This window comes from Oxyura jamaicensis, chromosome 2, assembly GCF_011077185.1.
Source record: "Oxyura jamaicensis isolate SHBP4307 breed ruddy duck chromosome 2, BPBGC_Ojam_1.0, whole genome shotgun sequence".
NCBI lineage: Eukaryota > Metazoa > Chordata > Aves > Anseriformes > Anatidae > Oxyura > Oxyura jamaicensis.
The window spans coordinates 105,288,067-105,302,603 of NC_048894.1; the positions used below are offsets into that span (position 1 = coordinate 105,288,067).

A 14,537-nucleotide genomic window follows, 5' to 3' on the forward strand; every position below is an offset into this window, starting at 1 on the left:
GGAGGGATCGTTGGCATGTGATCAGAACAGCCTGTGCAATCAGTTAGCAATTTTAAACTTATTTTTACTTCTTAGTGTGTTCATAGTTTGACTGTTCAAGTAGACATGCGAAATTAGAATTGCTCATGAGCGTACATACACTTGAGACAACTTTGAAGTAACTCTTAGCCTTAATGAAGCAAAGTTAAACCCCAAGACTATGACAATTTACAAACCATATCGTGAAGTGTTACTTTATGTTAGTACCTATGAAATAATAGCAGGTTTAACTTTTTTTTTAATGAGTGTTCAATATCTATGTTATAACAGCATTCAAAAGCCACAAAGATAATATGGATCCTATCACAAGCAGTTTGTTATATAAATGCCTTCAGGCTTAGAAAAGACCTTTTAAAGAAAATCCTAGCAATTTGGGGATGTATGTTGCCTTTGCAGTCGTAACTCCAGCTGCAATCACAACACAAAATCTATAAACACAATCAAGGCTAAGGGCTAACAAATGAGCTCTAAAGCAAAAGAGCTCTATTTCAAATGCTGTAGTAATATTTAATAAAATTAGCACTAGTTCTTTAAAATAGTGACAGTTCAAAACAGCTTCCTCACTCATTACCCCTCTCACCTCCATTCATCACAAAAACTATGACAAATCCCAACCACCCCATGTTGCCTGTCTTTAGGAGCAATACTTCCTTTGCAGAAGCACTGTATTCTTCATTTGCAAAGGACTACTGTTCCCATTTTACCACTACTGCAGCTGTAATGACAACATGCTTTTATTGCATAGTTAAAAAAATATTAATAATAATATCTTTTTTCAAAAAAACTCAATTTTAAAAGTAGCTGAAATGCAAAGGCATAAAATAACAAAGAAGCCTGTGGCACAATCACTTTTCAATAGCAAAAAGCCACGTGAGAACAGCAGCATGCTTAAGTCTCAGATGAGATTCAGGGAATGTCCTGGAAACTGGGCAGTTTTCCCAAAAGTGCAGTAGGAAACACAAAAGTGCCCAGATCATGTATGGGGGAATTGCTTATTTGCAGAACCATGCCTGTGTACCACAGCAAGAGCTGTGGAGCTTTATATTGCTAGTACAATAAATACAACTAATCCCTTGAAACAAGTATCACCTGGAAGTATACCCCAACTCACAACTACCAAAATAACTTCACACAATTCTGTAAGCGCTCTTTGTAAATAAATGTACGAAGTACGGGTACCCAAAGTCATGAAAATTTCCCAATTCGTAGTTGTCCTTAGTGTGCCTAACAATTTTGTCACGGCAAAGTTGCCATAGATTAATAGATTAGCAATAGCTATCCATACCACTGTTTTTTAATAATGTGAGAACAAGTACTACTGAGGATATGGCTGATATTAAACTTAGGGTTTAGCAAGCAAAAATAAGGATAAAAACCTAGAGCTGAGGATGTGTGAACTCTTAACTAACAGCATGTATTTTTACTCTACATGAAATACAGTGCATGTCCCATACTTCTCACCTCCATTATTACCCTCTCCCAAACTTTCTCCTTTAGCCCTGCACATGGCAAGCAGGCATAAAACATTTGCACAAGTATCCACTTTACCACCAGTAATAATTATGTCTTTGACACTACCCACATAGCATTCCTATCCTTTAGTTAGTAGTGTTATCCCACTATCCCTTAAATGTTACATGCAGGGACTTAAGGGAGTAGTATCACCATAGGGTACAAATGCAGAATGGATAATAAGAACAGATTGACAGGATACAGTGTCTTACTCTTCTGCTTGAATGGAGTCTGCAGGAGCTACATAATTGCTTGGGATGTAGCCTGTTTTTCCCGTAGCAATGGATCTTGCTTCCCACCAGTCTCCTTCCCTGCAATGCAAGATGAGTTATCTCTTTTGCACATAAACAATACATCATTCCCTAACAGCTACAGCATTCTCACAGATGAAAGACGGGTTAAATGTAGGTAGCATTTTATTTTAATTGAGAAGGAATCTAAAATAATTTGTGCTACACCTGAACGTATTTTTCTTTTCACTGTGAATAGTGTGAGTGCTTCTTAGTGGAATTTTGTACTTTAAATGATTCTTTGTTTAAAGTAAAAGGAGTTTATCTATATATACAAAATACAAGCCTGCAGTAAAACATTTTATGATGGAGGTGTGTAAACAAACTTCCCTGTTCTCTAGTCTTACTCTGCCTCACCCACATCATTCTGCCTGTATGCTGACAGCAACAAGAGAAGCAGAAAGTGAGCGAATAACATTAAGAGAACTGGATGAATGAAAACTGCCCCATCTACATATTAGAACTATTACCACAGCCAAAATCTGCATGTAAAGAAGTCTCCAAAGTAAAAAAATAATTTCTTCTTTACTGGGCTTCTAGAAATCAGGCCTAACACTACAGAACATCAAACTACTACTAAGCTACCCTAGTATGGGTTTACTACGGGGGCCAGTGAGATGTGCTTCCATGGCCAGAAGTCCTCTGGCTCACTCCTGCATTTGTGGTGCAGTGCTGCCAGTTACACCTCCTTGTTAGACGTGGAAACTGGCAACACGAAGAGCCTGTGACACCTCTGCTGCTCTGAAGGGGATAGCTGTGCCTTGCTGCAGATGGGAATGCGAGGACGCATCCCTGTCAGCAGGGGAGGAGGCGACTTTGGGCTTCCCCAGTCACTACAGCTCTACATCTGCACCCAAACATGACCTCAGCCTGAAAGTTATCACCTTCCCAGTATCATTATTTTAATCCCATGCGTGTTGACTCTGTCATTGAAAAAAAAAAAAAATCCATCTACTCTGCACTGAAATATGATACATGCTTTTGAAGAAAGGTTAAGGATCTATTCATTCTGAACAATGCCCAAGTGAGGTTTGTGAATGAGAATACTTACGTGTTGTTTATTATCTGGAACCGTTCACCTTTCTTAAATGAAAGGTCATCTGTAGTTCTAGCTTCATAATCATATAAGGCCACAAATACAGTAACACCACCTTAAGAAAAAGGAAAAAAAGAAAAGATATAGAAGTAATGATGCAACACTTGACTTAAGGACTAGTCTGTGAAAACAACTCATCAATTTTAATATGGAAGTAAATTATTATTTTGGGTTCCATCTGATTTGGCAGCTAGATCAATAACTGGTTCATTTCTTAAGATAAAGGAGAGTCTATAAACAAATAACCCTAAAAAGTATATTATTACCACAGCAAAAAAAAGCAGTTAGATACATCACTAGAAGTACCTTAACAGTTAGAGTATTTAAACAGAGACACCTGCAAGAACACATTGATAGTAAAAAAAAATATTATTTTTTTTAAAAAAGTTAGCTTCTTTATTAAGTTAGCTTCTTTTTAAGAAAATTGGTAATAAATGATCCTACAACACAAAACCAGTCAACTGGCAGCCATTAATTATATTTTTTTTTTCCAGAAGTTGTTTCCTGTTGAACTCAGCTGTAAATAACTGTGGTATTTCCAACTTTCTGGGACTACAGAACAACGATCTATGGAAGGAATTCAACTAGAAATACGAGTATTCTGTTGAGGACAAAGACATCTCTCCGCTTTAATACTAACAATTTTTTAAAATTCCATCAAATATCCCAACCACTGAAGCATACCCTTGCTGAGGATGATCCATCAGTGCATTCTTCTACAGAACAATGCCTGAGATATTTCACAGGACAAGCAGCTGAGCTCCCCCAGCCCTAGGGAATTTGCTTCCCTTGTCCCCCTTCTGGTACCCGGCGCATTGCTGAGCGTGACCCACAAACATGACACAAGTGTGAGAGAATGATGGCAGGGAGGCTCCTACACTTACAGTGGGAACACATTTTCTATGCTTGAAAGAACTACTTAATAAAACTGGGCTAAAAGAAGAGAAAGAGGGAAAGGAGAACAAGCTGGATGAGATGTATAAGCTATGAGCAAAAATAAGGACCATAGCTGGAGGAAATTTAAAATCGAAAACTGCAGATGGGCAATTCAGAAACACTTCCTGAGCTCTCGAAATGCTATTTCACAGTCTAGTGGGCATTTAGGAAGCCTAATGATAATCGGAGGAATAAAATAATTAATTTTTGAAAGTATAATATTACATCTCTAACACGCATATATATGTACCAGGATATACACAGAAGACCACCTACAGAAACAAGTTGTGTCTAATCTTAGATGCGGCAATTAAAACGATGGTGATCAGAAAGGAAGAATACGTAATGCAATGGGTATTGTCTACATCTGGTGTTATTGTACTACGGATACTTTCTAACATTAAGGTTCCAAATCAGTCAAATATTTTTGTTTGATTTAGAGTCTTCCTGTGCTGATACTATCTCAGCAGGCCATAAATGGGAATGAATTTGAAGTTCCTCTAGGAAAAATAGAAAAATCTCCCTAAGATTATGAAATAAGTGAGGGTTTATTTTGAAGTATGATTTACAAACTGAAAATTAGACTATCCCCCAGAAGTTAACAGTATCTAACATACCTAACATTATGGGCTGGAGTTAGATGATCTTTAAGGTCCCTTCCAACCCAAGTCATTCTATGGTAAGTTAAAAATCAACACAGTTCTACCAATTTTTGCCTGCATTCCTGTGCTACTGCATTATTTTGATGACACAAACTGCTACATGGAGCAAGAAAATTGTGGCAACAGATATCATATTCACACAATCAGAAACTGAATATTAAAGGAAGTAAACTATCCCCAGGGAATTCTTCAGCAGATTAAGAAAATCACTACCCTCAAGTTACAATATTACAAACACTTGTAACTATTATAAAGCAATGTGGAGACTCCAAAACTTCAAAATAAACCATACAATGACTAGAGAGATACCAGGTCTCAGGCTGTAGGTTATATCCAAGTTTTTTGTCCATGTCAAATGGCAGCAGTGACTATGCCTGTGGGGTGTACGCCCAGGTAGAAGAACTGCTCAGCCTGGTGGTAGAGCTTCGGGAGGAGGTAGGCAGGCTGAGGAGCATCAGGGAGTCAGAGAAGACCAACTGGTGGGATCATACTCTACCACCACTGAGACAGATTTATCAGCCAGCCGCAGCACAAGAAATGAAGGATCCTCTACCCTCTCGCCACGAAGCAGTAGGAGGGGAAATAAGAGACAGGAGGGAATGGAAGCAGGCCTCTCCTCAGGGTGAGAGGTGAATCCCCTCCCTGCGTACCTCACATTCCCAGGTGCCCTTACACAACAGGCACGAGGCTCTGGAACTTGACAGACAAGCAAATGATGATGCGGGTGAAGGTCCAGCCTTCGGTTAGAGGGGTCACCTTGGACAAGTCAGCCCACGCCCTTTACCAACTTTGGCACTAAAAAAAAATGTTCTCGTAGGTGACTCCTATATGAGGGGAACAGAAGGCCTGATATGCTGGCTGTACCCAACCCATAGGGAAGTCTGCTGCCTCCCTGGGGCCCCAGTAGGAGATGTTACTAGAAAAATCACTAGCCTGGTACAGCCCTCCGATTATGTTCCTTTATTGGATTTTCATGTTGGCAGCAATGAAAGGGAAGTCCAAGGGCAATCAAAAGGGACTTCAGGGCTTTGGGGCAATTAGTTAAATGATCAGGGGCACAGGTAGTGTTTTCCTCTATCTTCCCAGAAGCAGGGAGCAATATTGTAAGGAACAGGCAGACCCAGCTGATCACTGACATTGCAATGAGGCACTGGCACAGGCTGCCCAGAGAAGCTGTGGATGCCCCATCCCTGGAGGTGTTCAAGGCCAGGCTGGATGGGGCTTTGGGCAGCCTGGTGTGGTGGGAGGTGTCCCTGCCCATGGCAGGGGGCTTGGAATTAGATCATCTTTGAGTTCCCTTCCAGTGCAAACCATTGTGTGATTTATGAATACATGGCTCTGCGACTGGTGTCACCAGAAGTCTGAGTTTCTTGAACATGGGATTCTCGAACACCAGGCCTGTTGCTGCCTGACTGGATGCACTTTTCTCAGAGGAAGAAAAGGATTTTTGTGCAGGAGTTAGCAGGGCTGTTCAATAGCGCTTTAAACTAGATTTGAAGGAGGAAAGGGATAAAACCAGGCCTGCCTGTGATAAGCTATGGGAAGGAAGGCATGCCAAAATTTGAGGGACTGCGTGCTAATGAGATCCTTCCGTCTGCTTCATGAGGTGCTGGCTACAATGAAGCACATTTGAAATGTTTCTACACCAATGCACACAGCATGAGGAACAAACCAGAGGAACTAGAAGCCTTGGCTCTGTCCCAGAGCTATGACATCACTGGCTTAAACAAAACCTGTGGGAAGGAAGAGTCCTGTGACTGGTGTGCTACAATGGACGGTTATAGGCTCTTAAAAGGGACAGGCAGGGCAGGTGAGGAGGGGGTGGTTGGACAACACAGAGCTCGCCTTTAGCGATGACACGGCTGAGAGCCTCTGTAAGGACTGAGGGACAACCAAATAAAGCTGATGTTGTTGTGGGAATCTAATACAGGCCACCCAGCTGGGATGATGACATCAAAGAATTATTCTTTAAGGAACTAAGAGATAGCTCTAGATCAGCCACCCATGTCCTTATGGGTGACTTCAACTTGCCAAACTTTAACTGGAAAAAAACATACAGATGATACAAACAGGTCCAGGAGATCCTAAAACACCTTGATGTCAAACATACTCCTTTTTGGCCTCTCTCTTCAACACCGATGATGGCCTCCAGGGGTCCCAGAGCCCTGACTGTGACTGTGGGAATGATAAACTTCCAGCTGACCCCAAACTTGTGTGGGATTTGCTGCTCCAGCTGGATGCATGTAAATTTATGGGGCCCAATGGGATTAATCCCAGGGTACTCAAAAAGCTTGCTGATGTCATCATGAGACCTCTCTCAATTATTTTTCAAAGTTTGCAGATGGCACTAAACTGGAAGGAGCTGTTGGCTTCCTTGAGGGTAAAGAGGCCTTGCAGAGAGATCTTGACAAACTAGACAGCTGAGTATTCAGCTGCATGAATTTTAACAAGAGCAAGTGCTGGATTCTGCACCTGAGATGGGGCAACCCAGTGTATATGTACAGACTGGTGGATGAGAGGCTGGAGGGCAGCCCTGCTGAAAGGGATCTGGGGATTTGGTTGACAATAAGTTCAATATTAGTCAACAGTGTGCCCTATCAGCCAAAAGGGCCAACTGTGTCCTGGGGTGCATTATGCATGGCACTGCTAGCTAATCAAGGGATTGTCCTGCTCTGTTCTGGTACATCCTCATCTTGAGTGCTGTGTGCTGTTTTGGGCACCACGGTATAATAAGGACATTGGACACTCTCTAGTAGTTCTAAGGAAGGCTATGAAGATGGTGAAGGGTCTAGATGGCAAGACATATGAGGAGCAGCTGAGGTCCCTTGGTTTGCTCAGCCCCGAGCAGAGCAGGCTGAGGGGAGGCCTCATGGCGGCCTGCAGCTCCCTCACGAGGGGAGCGGAGGGGCAGGCGCTGAGCTCTGCTCTCTGGGGACAGCGACAGGACCCGAGGGAATGGCATGGAGCTGGGACAGGGGAGGGTCAGGCTGGGGGTTAGGGAAAGGTTCTGCACCCTGAGGGAGGTCGGCCGCTGGGAAAGGCTCCCCAGGGCAGCGGTTACTGCACTGAGTCTGCCAGAGTTCAAGAAGCATTTGGACAACCTATCCAGTCGGGTTTTGAGTATCTCCAGAGTAGGAGACTCTACAGCCTCTCTGGGCAATTTGTGCCAGTGCTCTGTCACCCTCAAAGTAAATAAGTGTTTTCTCACACTCAGATGGAACTACCTAGGTTTTAATTTTTACCCATTGCCTCTAGTACTGTTGCTGGGGACCACTGACAAAGAGTCTGGCCCCATCCTCTTAACACCCTCTCCTCCAGATATTTATACACATTGATAAAACCCTCTCTCCAGGCGATTCTTCTTTTCTCCAGGCAAAACCAGCCCAGCTGTGTCAGCCTCTCCTTGTATGGAAGGTGCTCCAGTCCCTTAATCATCTTCATTGCACTCCTCTGGACTCGCTGCAGTAGCTCCATGTCCCTCTTGTACTGGGGAGCCCAGAACCGGACCGAGCACTCCAGGTGTGGCCTCACCAGGGCTGAGTAGAGGGGGAGGATCATCTCCCTTGACCTGCTTAGCCACAAGGGCACAGTGCTTGCTCATGGTTAACCTGCTATCCACCAGGACCCTCTGGTCTCTCTCTGCAGAGCTGCTTTCCAGCAGGTCAGCACCCAGACTCTAGTGGTGCTTGGGGTTATTCCTCCCTAGGTGCAGGGCCCTGTACTTGCCTTTATTGAAATTCATGAGGTTCCTCACCGTCCAACTCTCCAGCCTGTCCAGGTCTCTCTGAATGGCCACACAGTACTATGGTGGATCAGCCACTGCTCCCAATTTTGTAACATCAGCAAACTTGCTGAAGGTGCACACTCTATTCCATCATCCAGGTCCACTGATGAATAAACTGAAGAAGACTGTGCACAGTACTGACCCCTGGGGGACATTGCTAGCGAAAGGCCTCCAACTAGATCGCTGAGCACAACCCTCGGAGCTCTGCCATCCAGCCAGTTCACAATCCACCTCACCGTCCACTCATCTAACCTACTCTTCCTGAGCTGCTTGCCTATGAAGATGTTATGGGAGACAGCATCCAAAACCCTGTATCAGAGTAATGAAACAACGTATTCAAGTGTAAACAATGCAATAAGAAAATTATCATTATTTGTGAGCTCAATTATTTGTAAAAAAGAACTGAAAAAGCTAATGTACAATCCTTGTAAAGTTTTGCTTTCAACACTTCAGGTATCATAAAACCTTTTTATTTTCACTCATGAGTGTAATTTACTCCATAGCAAAGAAAAATAAAATGCTTCAGGCAAACAGCATCAGCACAGAGTATTTTAAACAGATAACAGCTCAAATGATTTAAGTCTCTTGCAGATGTTTTCTTTGTGAATTATGAGTTGTTCAAGTTATGTGGGATCAAAACTTTTCCCTTAAAGAGAATCCTCTCATTAGTGCTGATTTTTCATTCTCTAATCTAGGACAGGTTTTGGAGAAGACTTTACTTTCCTGTTCAGCATAAGGACTAGAGAGCACTAGTGCATATGCAGCTGCATAAAAGGCAAGAATGACAGTCAATTATTCTGCTATGATTTTCAGAAACATTCTGTGAATTCATAGTGTCCGATGACTGAGAATGTGTAGGACAGGAGCAGTGCAACTAACTCACATTTCTTCTTCTTTTCTGCTCTAGAAGAATAAAAGATGGATCAACTCTTTTTCAGCCTCACTACCAGCTATGATGACAGCCATATCATCCTTTTATCAGACATCACCGATGGACTGGATAAGTACTACTGACACTTATGCCCTGTTTGATAAGACCATCTATTCTCCTCTCTTGCAAAACAAAGGGCTCCAGAATGTGATCTAGTGCTTTATTTGTGACAAAGACTGGAAGCTTACAGCCAGATGAAGTTTGTCATTTAATCCATTCACAAAAATACCCAGTTTTGATTGATTTGAAAAATCAGAAGTGGATCTAACAAACAACTGCTGGTGCAATTTTTATTTAAAAAGAAAAAAAAGAAAAAAGGAGAGAGTGTGTATTTGAGGATGGACTGGTTTAGCAAAACAAGATGGAATAATTAAGTACGAAGTATCATTTTACCTGATCATAAAATGATTGCGGCATTCACCCAAATCAACTTGCCTGCAAATAACTGAATGCACACTAATGAGATTCAAGCCTATCTTTTCATGAGAAATCCCTTCTATTGACTCTGATCCAAGATACAACATGCTTAAGTACTAACAGGAACAGAGGCATGCAGGAGATCAGCCCTGCTGGTCTAGGCAGAAAAAGATTTATGGTATCCGGGGGGGCTACATTCCTGATGTCTGGTAATGCCCAGGAGTGCCTGCATGCACTGCAGGAGATTCCCACGTGAAAGAACCAGATCTAGCAAGAAGTAATACACAGGGGTTTCTTGGAGGATATGAAGATTTCTGTAATCACGCTAAGGCTGCCATTATTTCATTTTTGCACATGTTCATCCAAAAAGGATTCAGAGCAGGCTCAAAAACTTGGAGTCAGGATAGATGCTCATTTTTTTTTTAACGAATTCCCACATAGGGAATATGATGTAATCATTACTTGACAATTCATATTTGTTTTCCTGAATTTCTTAATGTCAAGGCCACAGTGGATTTTCATAGATCTCATTTTTTTTGTGCTTAGATGTTTTTAGATGCTACTGCAGCAAACATTTTAGATGTTACTGCAGCAAACATTTTACCGCTATAACTGTGCTAACAACGGAATTTTGTAGGAAAACCAGAAGTAGACTAATAAGGAATTATATACTATATTTTGTGGAGTGTCTGCATAAGGTTTCTTCGCTCTCTCTCTCTCTCTCAAAGAATAAATGACAGTTTCCTCTCAAAAATATACATCAAAACAAAGTGAAGTATTGAGATTACCCATGTGCACAAAACTAGTGTTTTTTAATTAAGTTTTAAGATTTTTATATCAAGGGTATATTGCTTTTAAATGCTGTATCTTCAGAGATTACGTGTCAGCCAAGGTCTCCGCACCTTGTAAATTCTAGCTTCCATATTTTCAAATTTGCTTTTAATATGACCACCAATAATGAGAATTCTACTGGTTTGTTTTATATTGCTCATATATTTAATAACTTTATATAAAAAATAAGATTTCTTGCTGCCTTAATGTAAATAACTTACAGCTAATCAAAAGATCTGAAAAACAGTTTAAATCAAAGTATCAGCTTCCTAAATTTCAGATGCTTTACATTTTGCCTCTCTCTCCAAAAGTTTAAAGCCATTACTGCATGTGCATCCCTTCCAGAGCTTAGAATTTCTAAAGCATTTTTATCATCTACTCTTATTACTGCCTTTAATGCGTCGAATATCTCTGTGCTGTGGTTCTAAAAAAAAAAACCAAAGCCAAAAAAAACATCCACAAAGCCCCAGTTACTAGTTGGTATGGGCTGAATTATTATCTGAGCAATAAAGATACTGAAAATTAAAAATCTCCAAAAGGCAATTTATTTGAAATTTGAAATTTATTTCTGTGTGGCATGGGGTAGTAGCATTTTTTTTTGACTATGACTGTGAAGCTTACATATAAATAGCAATACAAAAAGAATTTTTTGTAATACTCACCTGTTAAAGTACTAGGATATGGACTTGGCACAGCTGAAAATGAAGACGATGCTCCTCCAAAGGGTGTCATTCCTGAGGGTCCTCCAAAAGGAGTCATGGAATGACTGTTAAAATTAACTGCTGATCCCTTTATTGCCGGCGACTGTGTTGCTTGGCTGGAGTCTGACCCGTAATGGCTGACGTGGGAACTAACAGGTTCTGGAGTATTTTCAGTCCTGTATTTCATGGCCGGACCTTTATCTTCCTTGCTTTTAATGCACCCCATGATTGCTTCTGTGAGAACAAGAGGAAAAAAAATGAGTTCATCTGGATTTTGCATCTTTTGTTAGTTAATACAGGACTCCCCCAAAGTTACTGAAAATGTTGTTTTATTGATGTTTACAAAAAAAAACAAACAAGAAAACAAAAACCTCCAGCAACTGCTGCCACGTGCAGGTTTTAAATGCCAGTAATAACATGTTCTGGAATAAGATCTAAGCCATTCCTGGAGTAGAGGGGACATAATTATTTCCCCCTACCACAACACATGAAAACAATACATTTGGATTATTCTTCACCCCAGGTCCTTGCTGGACTGTACACAGCCAACAAAAACCCAACAAAAACAGGCAGCCGGACAGAGGAGGAAAAGACATCGAAGTCTTCTACAGCAGGAAACCTGGGGAAGACCATAAATTCTGACCAGACGTGACAAGTATGGAGTGATGTAAGCCACGATACAAGGACAAGTGGGGCACCCCTGTTCTCTTTTTTAAACACCTGTGCAATAAGGTCCAGAGCTGCTGATGGTAACAACTAAGGATGTCTTTAAAGATGTAAACAAGTTTCCATCCATTTCAAACCCCCCGAATGCAACTCACAAATAAACTCGTAATATTAATCGCCACAGGATAGAATTAAGCTCCAGTGCTGAAGCCGAATTAGAAAAAAATTTACAAGAGTAATTACAATATCTGTGGTAGCTTAGAAACTGAACTGCACCCTGGCAGGTGACAATTTATGGCCCTGGCAGCCCAGGATGGCCACAGATTCCCATTAGAGGCAGACCGTGCCAGAGCTGCTTACTGCAGGGACACCTCTTACCTGATGACAATCATCAGAGAGGAGACATGTCAGAAGCAATTAAAATTACCATGTCTTAAGAAGTCACCACCTGTCATTTATCAGGTGGTGACAACTGATAGCAGGCATTTTATAGCTTCCCCAGCTGGGAAACAAATCAGAGAGATTTGGAGAGGAGCCTGTTTTAGATGCAATGCTAATTTGACATGAAAATTTCTAGGTTCTTGGGGAAAAAAACAAAACAAACAACAAACAAACAAAATAAAATAAAAAAAAAAAACCCCCAAAACACCCCCCCCCCCCCCCTGCTTTAACCTCAAACATAGAAAACCCTAAAAAATTGGAAATTAATTCTCTAACAAATCAATTAAAAAAATAATAGCGGCAATCTGAAAGCACTAAAAAAGTTTCTTAGTAATGAAATCTAGAACAAAATAAATCTTACTAAGCAAATACTGCCTTAATAGAGTCACAAAAAGAAAATTTAGTTCTCCAATCTAAAAGTTTTCTTATTTCCTCTGTATAACTACTACAATATTAAAAATGCTTCAATTTCCTCAAAAACCTTCAATCAGTGTTGTTGGAAAGAAGAACATCCATAGCTATTGAAGCACCATATAAAATCTAAAACTAAGAATATTCAACTGACATTCAGTTGCTAACACTAATGTGTTACAGAGAACTACTGGTGCAGAAACAAGAAGCAAGAAAGTCAAATAACTGCATTTTTACAAATCTCATCTAAGGGTTTTATGTGGAATAATGAATCATCTCAAAAGCACACCTTATTCTTTTTTTTCTACTTCTGCTATTATTATTCCCAGCTTATTCTATTAACATTTGGGCACAATTAATGACTCATATACATACATGAAGAATGTAATGTCTAAATACCTTCCAAAGGAAGCCTTACAATCTATAGTAGAAAAGCTAGTTATTAATTCATGATATAAGTGGGCCAAACACACAAAACACATCCTTTTCGTTTCTCTACCTCTGTAAAATAGACACTGTAATTTGAAGCACAGGTTTTTGGCTGTTTGTGAATTCTTGTCTTACTTTCTTTGATTCTCCTCAAACAACCGCAATCAAAGTTTTCTGTAAACAGGGAATACAAGTCCAAACACCTTTGTGAAAATGGGTTTGGAAATAGCACTGATTCCCTACCCTTGGTAAAAATTTAAGCATCATGCATGATTAAAAAGTACTTATGTCAATAAGTAGATTAAAAGGTAAAGGTAGGAACATTCGTACATGTTCATCACAAATATTTTTCCTCCAATATTTCAGGCATTTGGTTAACTTGTAACAGGCTGACAAGACTTCGAGATTGAAAAAGAAAAGAGACAGAAGCAAGTTCACCAGTCCTCACAAAACTGGTGGATTCTGCCCACACTAAGAGACAGTAGTATCGCATGCTGCAATTATAACTAATATCACCTGTATGTGCTCACGTCCTTTGGTAGTGGTTTTACAGTAAAAAGTTACCACTGGTGTACTTCAAAGCAACGAAAAGCCCTTACTGAAGATCTGAACTCATTCTGGAGAAATACACTCTTTTGCTTGCTTCTTCCCTCCCCACCCATTTCACTGCTAAAGTAATCTTCATTCAGGGGTAAAAGGGATTAACAACAGATTCAATCAGCACTTCAGAGAGACAAACATTCACAATAGGCAAACAAAAATGTAATCATTCTACTTTTATAATTACAAACCCACAAAACAAAATCACAAAAGCAAAATAATTTGCTTTTGAAAGTCAAAACATAGGCGAAAAAAATTCTGTAAAACACTGAGTACGAATTTATGAGGAGAAAAGACAGGGAATATGGCATAAAGGGTGACTAGTAGGGAAGAGACTGCCCACACAATGAAGAAAAAAAAAAAAGCCTTATTACTGTTTAGCCTTGCAATATATTACTGGATAATAATAATAATAATAAAACCTAAGCAGCTGGTAGTGTTTTTGTTTCTTCTGGTACTGCACTTGTTATTAAAAATTTATGTAACTAGAATAACTTACAACAATTTTCATTGCTCTTTGACCAGAAACAAAACACTAAGAAATATGTTTCTGCCATAACATTCATGGCTCTTTCTGAAGCACCAAATTCTTTTTAGAAACAGAAATATAAGAAGTTCCTGGATGGCTCTGCCGAAGTCAGTCCATCTATTCAAAGAAATGCTGACCCAAGGTAAGTAATCCATAAACCACAGATCCATTCCCATTAGTTAAACCTTTATTGTACATCAGACAGAGTAACTTCAGTAGCTTTTTTCCTTCTCTGAAAAAATACTTTTGGTGGGTGGGTTAG

At 40.3% G+C, this 14,537-nt stretch overlaps 1 protein-coding gene across 1 annotated transcript in view; it reads right to left on the reverse strand.

Moving 5' to 3' along the window:
* Nucleotides 1-14,537, reverse strand: part of YES1 (YES proto-oncogene 1, Src family tyrosine kinase) — a 52,057-nt gene that overhangs the window by 8,581 nt on the left and 28,939 nt on the right. Inside the window, exons 2-4 of the mRNA XM_035317696.1 lie at nucleotides 11,161-11,433; nucleotides 2,893-2,992; nucleotides 1,764-1,862 (exon numbers count right to left, since the gene is read on the reverse strand). Of these exons, the coding sequence (XP_035173587.1) occupies nucleotides 1,764-1,862; nucleotides 2,893-2,992; nucleotides 11,161-11,425 (464 nt within the window). The 5' untranslated portion in view covers nucleotides 11,426-11,433. The remainder of the gene's footprint in view (nucleotides 1-1,763; nucleotides 1,863-2,892; nucleotides 2,993-11,160; nucleotides 11,434-14,537) is intronic.